This window comes from Monopterus albus, unplaced genomic scaffold, assembly GCF_001952655.1.
Source record: "Monopterus albus unplaced genomic scaffold, M_albus_1.0 scaffold61.1, whole genome shotgun sequence".
NCBI classification, from domain to species: domain Eukaryota; kingdom Metazoa; phylum Chordata; class Actinopteri; order Synbranchiformes; family Synbranchidae; genus Monopterus; species Monopterus albus.
Window position 1 is genome coordinate 521717 of NW_018127941.1, and position 11128 is coordinate 532844.

Sequence of the window (11128 nt, forward strand, 5' to 3'; positions counted from 1 at the left end):
AATAATAAAATAATAAATTTTAGGTTGATCTCAAAACCTCACCAGATAAAGTTGAAACAATTTGCATGGCAGGATACAACCAAGATTGACATGTTTTCTGTATTTTGAGTGAACTGAACCTTTAAGCTGCAAGTCCAGTTCAAATAGGCGTTAGATAGCCAGTAGCCTATACCTTTACAGACCAGACCTGTGGCTAAGCCTGTTAGTTGCACAATAGCAAGCAATCCCATATGAGGCCTAAACTAACCTGAGCTGCTCTCTTAGTCCCCTGACACACCTGGTGTGGGCAAGTTTATTTTGGTAGTATTACAGAAAATGACAATGTCCTTTAAAACGGTTTCACAAAAGCTGGAGCATGCTCTTTTTGTCATATTATAAGTGCATGTTTAAATACTTTTGTATTTTTTGTAACAAACCTGGAATGTTGACCTACTTCTTTGGTTTTCTTTTCCTCTATGTTAAACTTAAAGGTTCAATTTAAGCTACAGACAAATAAACCATACATGATATATCACCAGATTTCCTCAAAGCAAAAATATACACAGCTTTACAAAGACCACAGAGTTTCGGTATAAAAAAAGCAACACTGGAAATGTATTAGTTAAAAAAAAAAACTACTCCAGCTACAAGTTTCATGACGATGACTCACTTTTGCGCGTACACTCAGTGCCAGCCGGGCGACATTCCTGTTGAGAGTCACTGTGTTATGTTAAAGGCTGAACTGGAGCGAGACCCGTTTGACAAGACTGGGTGTTTTTTCCAAAGACGAGTGTTTCTACTCCTACTCAACCTCATTCCTCCACTGAAACCATCTCCTGTGCGCATGGGACCTTCCCTCGATCAGGGCGGAGGAAAACACGCACAGAGTTGGGACAGGTCGATAAAAGCTTTTATGTACATTATTGTAGATGGTGTATTTTCATCACGTAGCCTACAGAATGACAGGCTGAGTAAGCAACTCGCGGGAGTTCATTTACTTAACGAGGCTTTTTGTTGTTTCGGTGGATATTTTAACACACAATGGATGAGGTATGTCGTCCTATAACATTTTCAAATTCTCCAGCGGTGTTGTTTAACGATCAATTATTATATCATAACCATAATATTTGTACTTACGATATTGCTACAGTGTGTTAACAGGTGTAAGTCTGTTTCCAGTGACACGATATGAATATTTATTAAGCTGAAACCGAGTTCATCTCGGGACAGTGAATAGACTCAATTGCTCAGCGACTACATTCATTATTCAAATATGTACCTCGTGTGTGTGTGTGTTGAAAGTTAATTGACATAAGGGAAATCACCCCTCTCCATTTTTCCAACTGAAAAACCTATAGATATGCAAATGGGTGGAAATAAAAACAAACTAATCCATCACCCTGTTGTAGCCCTGAAGGTTGTTGAATTGACATGTGATACCATTATTGGGTGAATTCACAGATTATGTATTTTGCTAATAATAGTATCATTCCTGGGGCTATTGCATTGTGTGGTCTTTTCACCAGGATGGTAGAATGGATTTTAAAGCCCTGATGGCCAAGTTTCAGGATAAAGAACTCTCCGTGAGGCAAGCTAAAAGCAAACGTGTTCTACCAGGGAAACCAAAGGTCGCCCCTCCTGCCCAAAGCCCCACTAGCCCTACTAGCCCCACTAGCCCCACTTATCTCCCAGCAGGACCACGCACCTCCCTGATCTCCTCCATCAACCAGAGCTTGGGAGAAAAGACACTGTTGGCCCCTAGAGTGGTCTTCAAGGATGAAAAGAAGGTGAGCAAAATGCCTCTGATCCAGACTAACTCAAAGGAAAAGGACAAGAGTGAAGGGAAGCCTAAAGGGGGTAAAAGCGAGTCAATAAAAGGAAGCAAAGAGATGCTTCATAACAATTCCTTAGATCAGAAACGGAAGAAAGAGAATGGTAAGAAGCTTCCTGTAGCACACAAGGAGAGCACAGCAGTACTGGTGCCAGCCACCCCTCCACCCAAAGTCACCACACCAAAGAAGAAAGGCATCCTAACTTTGAAGAAATCATCAAAAAGAGATGCTTTGGTGGCTCCAGGTGATCTCATCCTAGACAGCCCCAGCTCAGACATTCTTGGACCAGTTCCGCTTATTCCAGCACCTTCTGACTTTGATGATGCACCACCAGAAATCTCCACACCAGAGACCCTTCTACCAAACACCCCGGCCTCACCCGACTCCAATGCCTCCATGGGATTTATCCCTGCCTCTCCTGACTTCACCCCACCACCTGCCTTTATTCCCAGTGTCCCAGCTCCGAAATTGCCAACCACAAAGAGTGAAACCCCACTTAAGATAGAAACTCCTGTTCTGTCTATTCTCAGACCTTCCAGCCAAAATGAAATTAATCTGAACCCACCCAGTGATGTCCGAGCTACTCCACCCAGTCGCACCATCTCCAGTCATCTTCCAGTGCCCTCTACTCCATCTCCATCACCTCCTGAGCCTGAGATTGCAGCTGAGGCTGGTCTAGAGGCTGTAAACATGGCTGCAGTGCAGAAGCCTCCTCCTTCAGTCATAGACCCTCCATCTATGTCACCATCTCCCAGAACTGAGCATAAGATCTCAGCATTCTCAGCCCTCGAGAGGGTGTCGCAGAAGAGCCCAGGAAAACGAATTCCAGCTGACCAGAGGATTTTCAGTGCTCTGGAGAAGGCACGCAAGAAGACCTTCAGGTAAATAACACAAGCAGGAACACTTCTAGGAGCTGTGAAGCAGTGAGGAGTATATTTTGTTGATTTCTACTATTTAATTGATTCTATTATGCTGTTGAATGCTAACATTGTGTCTCATCTCTTCTCAGCCCATCAGCACACCCCACCACATCTTACTCCATCACCCCTCTAGCTGAGGAGCCTTCCCCTGTTCAGAGCCCCACCCACTCTACCCACTCTATTCCAGCATTCCCACTCGCTGATTATAAAGCTCAGGCAGGAAACGTTCTCCCAGTGAAACCAGCACAAGTTAATGGCATTGACCACAGTGAGTCTCACAGCAGAGTTCTACCTCTCTGCTTCTTGTTTTGTATGCAGACTTTCGATATATTTAGATTTTATTTTACTTTTCATTTCACCTAATCATGAAGTACAGAAGACCATATCCTATCATCGGGACATCAGGTGCGTTCTGTACAGCTGCAGGACATCATTTGTTAGTGTTAGGTTTCAGCTGTACAGTAAATCTGGTATATCGCATATCATATGCCCTGGCGTTGCCTCGGGTGTTGGTTAGGACAAGCAGCTTTAAAGATTAACACATGCACAGACACACACATACAAGTGCATTCCTGACAACACATTTTTGTACCAGAAACAACAGAGACACAAGTAGGGCAGAGCTGCAGAGGTATGCCAGCAATGACAGAGGAGGAGCACTGATGGGAGCATGTGCATCATTTTAACTGAGAGCTGCAGTGACAGACATGTTACTGTCTGTTAAACTGACAACACCTAGGATGAGCTGTGAGCCTGTTCTTGTGTGGACAGTGACTTCATTTATCCAGAGTTTATTAATTGCGCATGCAGGTGCTTGTGTAAGCATCAATTCAAAACAACCTGATATAAGTTACCAACTCATTATTTCCATTGTCACACATTATAGCTATGTATGTTTGTGTACACTAGGTGGATATCCACTGCGTGAAGATTATTTGCAGAACTGTTAGTAAAGCTTTAAAGGACAGTATTGTAATTAAGAAAAGCAAGATATAATTTAGCTGCGCTTCACAAAAGAAGTGACTTAAAAACTAAAGACATGTACAGAAATGATATAAAAAGCATATTTTAAGGTAGAATGTTTATACTTGTCTACTTTAAGCTCTCTTGCTTTTATAAAAATCTATTATTACTATTATCCTTGCTCTGCTGACTTATATCACAACACATTCCACAGTGTGTTTGACCGGTCTGGTGTCTTCACAAATCAAATTCTTTCATTCTGTTTCTACATTCTCACCCTTTTTGTGGTTGCACACTTCCTTCCCGGGGGTTCAGCTAAAGGTCTAATTGTTTTTACTGCTGAAATGAAGATAACCCTAAATTGGAATGTGACCTGGTTGTAAAGTGTCTGACAAATGTTTACATAGTCATGTATTAAGGTTAATGTAGTGCAATTCTTAGCAGGCCAAGTCTCTCCAGAGATGGAAGGCATCACTGAAGAAAGATCTAACCCTGTCCCGGAGCCGTTCGTTGTTCCAGCTTCTCCAACTAGAAAGCTCCTCCCGGAGGTCGAGTCTCTGGGTCCTGCTCCACAGAAGCCTGCCAGACCGTCCACTGTCAACCTGAATCAATTCTTCCCTCCTCATCAGAATGGTAAATGTGTGAACATCACGCCAACTGCACTTACAGCCTTGTGAAACCAATCCTACCTTGCCCACTGACAGCTTTCCTTTTCCTTTTCTGCAGAGATCCCTGCTCCTCTTGAGTTCACACAGACTGACACCACGGTTGTGCCCAAGTTTGACAATGTGGCTTCAGATGCTCCTTCTCCAGAGCTCCGTGTGTTGAATTGGAGGAATAGCAACTACACAGGTTCAGATACTCCAGATGGACAGAAACATCCCATGTTTTACAGCAATGGGATAACTCCAGGAGCTATGGACCATGCAGCACCAGCTCTTGGAAATGAATACCAACTTAATCTACCACCACAATCCCCTTTTCCTAGCTCTCAAACAACTCCATCACCAACAGGGTATGACACATCATTTTCATCCTTTTGCTTTGAAATATTTATTTGTCTCAGAGAACTTGATTGTGATTCCTCTTTGTCCACTCCTCTGTCCCAACCAGGCCTGGAGCTGCAGTTGGGAATGGTGACTATGAGAACGGGGAAAATGTCTATGAGGACTTCACCTCATCTGGTACCAGGAAGAAAGGAAAGACTGATGGTGGCAAGAAGCGCAGAGGACCACCAAAGAGTGAGGACATTAGCTATAATACATCAGACTTTTTGAACACAAGATATAATCACAGACACGAGATGCTTATTAGCAACACATAATTATTCTACCACTGTTTGAACATCTTGGGCAAATATTGTATATACAGAAATTGTAGATAACACACATCTCACCATTGGCTCTTGTGGCCAGACATAAATGTCATTATGTTGTGTGACTGTATCAAAAATGAGTGCTACAGTGTTTTTCATGCTCCGGAGACCCTTTGTATTCTAAGTTAGTTTAAACAATTTTGCATTTCTCTTACATAACTGTTTACCACAGATCCATATGCTGAAGCACAGGCAACAGTAAGTGTCACTTAATTTATAAATGTAGTTTTTTTTTCATGTCAAGGATTGATTATCTGTTGGAGAGTCAAATGATTTAATGTAAAACAAATCAAGCCTTATCTCTGTTGGTGTTTATAGAATGAAGAGAAAACCAAGACGGGCATATTCAGCAAGTAAGGCCTTATTTTTGTTCACCCAATTCTCTTTTCATCTTGATTATTTCATCTCAGACACTGTTAGTGATGAGAGACTTTGGTCTGCCTTTGTTTTCATCATAAACTCCTCTGCCATTTAAATATACTGCAAGAAGTCCCATTTAAACAAAACGATATCCCATATTTTCTGTTCTGCAGGAACGACAAGAAAATCACCACAGAAGGGTCAGATGAGAAAGATCTGAAAAAGAAAGAGAAGCAGCGCCTGGAGAAGGAGAAGAAGGAGCTCAAAGAGCAACAGGAACGGGAAAAGAAAGAGCACAAAGAAAGGGAGAAGAAGGAGAGTGAGATAAAGAAGAAATTCAAAGTGAGTAATGGTATTTTGACAGAGAAGGAAGGTATGGAAGGTGAATCAGGGCAGGGTTTACTCTTGGCACACAAACCTGTCTGGATTCATTCCTCCCAGTGGAAGAGGTACGTGAAGGCTCAGACTTAATCTGTGCAAATATTTGTCTCATTGTTGGTGATTTTGCTAACAGAGATCTACAGACTATACTTTATTTAAGCATTACACTGCTATTTTAACTTTTGAACATTTCTCCAGGACCCATGTGGTCCTACTTTTGTATAAAAACCTTTATCTGGAGTGATTTCTCTGGGGCACATTGTAGATATCAGAGTTTACAATTAAACATTAATGAAACCAGTATATTACTGTAAAGAAGCTATAATTAATATTTTTATATTAACACATTCCTACTATGTAAATCGAGATAGAATTATAATCGAGCTCTGCATTTCCTCTCAGATATACATTGTTGTATACTTGTTGTAAACTTGCAACTAGTTTCAGCAAAAAAGCTATAAAAACCAAGTATGCTAGCTGCACAGCAGACGAGGTTAAGCTACTAGACAGTGAGCATAGTGGAGCACTTAGCTGTTAAAGAAACATATGTTTCTCAGGAGTTGGTAAACAGTAAAAACAGATCTAACAAACCTGACATTTACCAGGTGACAAAAAACACAGCTCACAATGAATGCTAATGTTTCCATATCTGATAATTATACAGATGTTAGCCAACTACTTTGCAGTATCACTGTAAAAAGTCAACATAATATGCCAGGTCTGTGTTTTTTTAGGGCAGACATTTTGACTTGTCATTGTGGGAGAAACACAGGCGCATTTAATAACATTAACAAAGGCTCAGTTCCATTAGGAGTCCCACTTGTTATTTCAGTGAATGTGTTGGGAGTTGTACCTTATTATCTCACTTTCAGTAGCAAGGGTCCTACTGTAGATGTGAGCACTATTTTTGTGTGTGTATATGTAGATATGAAAATATGTAGTGTTAATCTGTTACTGTATTTGTTAGATCACTGGACAGGAGGATGCCATGTACCAGGCAAAAGTAACTGTAACGACAAAGGGACGAAAGAACCATCTACCCGTCAAAAGTGGCGACGTCATCAGCATCATTCAAACAAACAACTGTCCCAGAGGGAAATGGCTGGCCAGGGACAGGAGCAACAACTGTGAGCTTTAAACATCATTAGCAATGTTTCACCTCAAGGGTCACATGATCCATAAAGAAATAGAAAAGAGCTCTATTAGTTAGATGAAACTATTTCTCTGACCTGTTAGGTGAACATATTACACTGCAGCAGGGATATGATGAAAACTGCAGAAATCACGCAAAAAAGCAACTTTATTTTTACACCGCCCATAATGAAAATTGCCTTCACAGAAAACTTGCTGGGAAAAGTAACTTGATTGTGGATCCCACCAATGACTCTGTGCGTGTTTTCCAGATGGGTATGTTGCCGTGGATCATGTGGATCTGGACGTCACGGAGATGATGGAGCTGGGGAAGAAGGCTACGATCTCTCACAAGACCAACAGCAATATCGGACAGGTTAAAAGCCAAGAGAGCAGGTGTGTGTACACAGTGGGAAACATATAGAGGCAACACAAAAAAGCAGCTTTTTGCTAATGAATTATTACACTATTACATTAAAAGGATGATTTCTAGCAGTTGTTGTTTCATTTTCTCAGGGCCCCAAACCACTTTTCACAACCAAGACAAAGTTGTAGGTGTTTTAATTCCTTACTCATACTTACAGAATGTTTTTAATATATTCAGCACCAATCAAATATTGATATTGACATATTGACAGACACAGATGACAGTGATGAATGGACTGGTGATGATGATGAAACTCTCTCCCCTTCCCACGAAACTGCTGATCCTCTGATTCCAGAGTAAGTGCTTGTCAGCCTGAGTCCACCTATTCACCTTTGATGAATGTTTTTTTCTTTTTTTAATGAAAAACTGTCAGCAGCAGCTACAGTGATCAATTAAGTCATTGAGGGCAAAGCATTGTATTTTTGAAGACCAATACCAATATCTTATCTTGTCATTGTCCTTTCTTATGCAGGGGCCATTTCAGGACACCCTCCATGCCAGATATGGGTAAGAAATCCCAAATCTAACTTCTGGATTAACACCACTTCAGTGCTTTTGTTTTATGGCAAACCTTCCTCCAGCAAATTGTACTGAGAGCACTTTAACAGTCTAGTATTGCTATGCAGTAACAAAAAGAATATATTACGTAAAGTGTACCTACATTTCCCTCAACTCATTGTCTTAAAATATTTCATGGTTGTCATGAGATTATCAGATTATTCTCACCTGACATCAAGTTATGCCTCACAAAAAAAAAAGTGTGACAGGTATTTGCAGTGGTGGAAGTACTACTCTGATTCTTTACTTAAGCAAAAGTAGCAATCCCACAGTTCCCAAAAAGTTACTTAAGTAAAAATACAAAAGCATTTGCATCAAATGAAGATTTTAGTTGACATTAAACCCATACCTTACTATCTGCAAGTCATAATAGGAACATTAGTTGTCTGACTGCATAATTTGCTTCACAGGTTTAGCTTTGGTGATCAAAGCACCAAGAGAATAAAATGTCCGTATACAAGTCTAGGACACAGCTCAAACAAGGTACATTAGATTATGAGAAGTAAACAACCGGAAGTTAGTTACCGCAGTTTGTTTGGCTGATTTAGTGCACAAATGGTCAGCAGTATCTGTGACACACAGATCACAACGGCTATTATGGTGCTTTAAAGCCCTTAGTGTCAGGATTTGCACTCCCCTCCTTCTCTGAGCTGTAACTCAACTGTCATAAATCAACTCAGAACACACAAATACAACAGACACATTTTTAGATTTGATTTGATGTGCACTTTGAGGATATCATTATCAACAAATCATAGAGAAAATACATTGTCTAGCCCCAGAACTTTCCATAGCTTTGTTTTCTAAAGCATCAAAGTATTCCAGTGATATGCTGTGACAGTGTCTACACATCCAGGGGGGCACTGCAAACTGCTAATAACGAATGCAGCATACTGTTAAAGGTGCCAGTTTGTCAGAATGTGAACCTGACATGAGCCCCAGGTTGTCAGACTTTCAGTCCTTGGACTAAATTAAATGGTGCAAACTGTACAGTGTTCTATTTTCATGGTGGTACAACACTCCTCCCATGTTCCAAGCTGCTGAGATCATGATACTTTCCAGTTCTAAAATTCTATCAGACTCCCTCAACCCTGTTTGCATATTTTAAATGCTAATCACAATCATGGGACTCATTAGATAAGAAACCTGTATGTGTAACAATCAGCTAAGTGTTGGTGACTACAGTAAATATTATCTGTGTGATTATGGTATAAACACTACAGGAGATGTATCTTATCAAAGTGCATTGTATTAATTGGTCTTGTTAAATGTAATTTCTTAGGAAACAAAGATCTTAACGTCAATCACCAGCACAGTCAGAGTGACATCAGCCCAGACAGCTCCCATATCCTGTGAGTTCACCTGTTTCCTACTTAAATTTATCTGTGGATACACACAAACAAATAAGCAGAATGTGGATATATACAGTGTATGTGTATTTATCTTTTCATCAGTGCAAGACATGAAGCACTTCAGAAGTTGGCAACATTCTTCCACTCACCCAGAGCTGTGGAGCCAGCTGCCAGGTAGGCATTGTTAGGTATTTTTAGTCAGATAGAAATTGGATAGATACTTTATGTATTAGAAATGTTTAGTGGAGATAGGATGTCTAGTTAGACTGTTAAATGCTTAGGCATGCTTATGAGTTTCTACAGGGTACATCTGGTCAAGGATAACTAGAGAGAAGAGTTGAGGACTGTCAGCAGACAGGGTGTTTAATATTATTATTATGACGTGTATAACTGTAGCCTTAGCCATAATATGTTCTTATGTTTAATGTCACGACATGTTACTAGAGGTCGTGTGAGAATGTTTTTAGCTACACACCACTTAATCAACAGACACACACACACATTGATTTGCTTCATGTTTTGACTACTGCTATGACCAGCTGCAAAGCTGGTAACAGAGACGTCTCGGTTGACGTTTCTGTGTAGTATGGGGCTAGCCCAACCGAGGGGATATAATGTATAGGCCTGGTGGGTTCAGGGTCTTTCATCTTACATCTGCCTGTGAGCAGTTTGGAGGTGCAAGATACCTGAGCGTGTAATGTTAATTTTACCTGTGATCCTTTGAATAAATCAGCACTGTTTTGTAGTTACTTGGACTGTCTCGTCTCTGAGTTAGCAATGGTAAGAAGAACCAAGGACCAATAGCATAATGCATACAAATGCACACACACACAGACATGTACAGACATGCTAATGAGGTTTTAATTTTTCTTTTTTTACAGTGGCACAAGACCAGAGACAAGTAAGTCATACCTGAAAATTCTGTTCTAAAATAGTGACATACAGAAAAACCTGTACAGCAACAAACAATATGTAGAACTGGCTGATATATTTTATGTACTGCATAATCTGTGATTTTATTAAATGAGTTGTGAATTCTTAATAGCATTGGTTTAATAACGGAAAAATCCATTAACCTACCATCCCACTGATAAAGCATCCAATATCTTTGATAAATGGATTTTTCAAACCTTAATGGCAAACTATGTTCTGATATAATCTCAGGGCCTGTGCCTGTGAAGAGAGAAACAGTTCACCCGTAAGTAAAGTTATAAAGCACACACACACACAGAATAATTTTGAGCCTGTCATACAACCTATAGACAGTCAACTTTCCTTGCTTTTTGCCTAGAATTGATTGATTGATTGATTTTATTCTTTCAAGTGTGTAAAGATAGTGGATATGTCAACACACATAATTTCACACATATCCACAAATGCTAATCCCTTATCAATTTGCTTATACCTAGTACATGCTTGAACGGAGTAGGAAGAAGTTAGACTTATCCAGTCCTACCCCATAACATCATCTTACCATCATTGGTTTGCAAGCAGTATCTCTACATAGATAATTCTCTTCTACACCACACAAGTAATATACTAAAAAAATTATTACAGATTGTTAACATTCTTACATAATTACATTCTTAGATAATTGTCTTCCACACCACACAAGTATTATACTAAAGAATTATTACAGTGTTAACATTCATACACCACACCCACAATGTTCCATCTAATTAATCATTAAGCCTGTTCTTGCATATATCTTGATTGACACATACCTTTATATTTATGTTTAAACTCATCAATTCTATTACTATTTTTTATGTCCGCATTTAAATTATTCCATAGTTTTACCCCACTTATGGAAATACAAAATCTTTTTTTGGTTGTACGTATAGCATGAA

The 11128-nt window shown here is 39.8% G+C and overlaps 1 protein-coding gene across 2 annotated transcripts in view; it reads left to right on the forward strand.

Annotated features, from left to right (window-relative positions):
• The first annotated feature begins 651 nt into the window (after nt 1-651).
• The window catches only part of LOC109962061 (pollen-specific leucine-rich repeat extensin-like protein 1), a 15724-nt gene continuing 5247 nt past the window's right edge, over nt 652-11128 (forward strand). Inside the window, exons 1-18 of one of the 2 annotated variants that reach the window (XM_020603425.1) lie at nt 652-1029; nt 1506-2692; nt 2821-2999; nt 4136-4327; nt 4421-4709; nt 4808-4935; nt 5242-5267; nt 5388-5422; nt 5603-5771; nt 6778-6937; nt 7214-7337; nt 7458-7492; nt 7580-7664; nt 7841-7875; nt 9209-9278; nt 9381-9452; nt 10160-10179; nt 10443-10476. In XM_020603425.1, coding sequence (XP_020459081.1) covers nt 1021-1029; nt 1506-2692; nt 2821-2999; nt 4136-4327; nt 4421-4709; nt 4808-4935; nt 5242-5267; nt 5388-5422; nt 5603-5771; nt 6778-6937; nt 7214-7337; nt 7458-7492; nt 7580-7664; nt 7841-7875; nt 9209-9278; nt 9381-9452; nt 10160-10179; nt 10443-10476 — 2849 coding nt within the window. In that variant the 5' untranslated portion in view covers nt 652-1020. The remainder of the gene's footprint in view (nt 1030-1505; nt 2693-2820; nt 3000-4135; nt 4328-4420; nt 4710-4807; nt 4936-5241; nt 5268-5387; nt 5423-5602; nt 5772-6777; nt 6938-7213; nt 7338-7457; nt 7493-7579; nt 7665-7840; nt 7876-9208; nt 9279-9380; nt 9453-10159; nt 10180-10442; nt 10477-11128) is intronic. The other variant, XM_020603426.1, reaches the window with a different exon arrangement.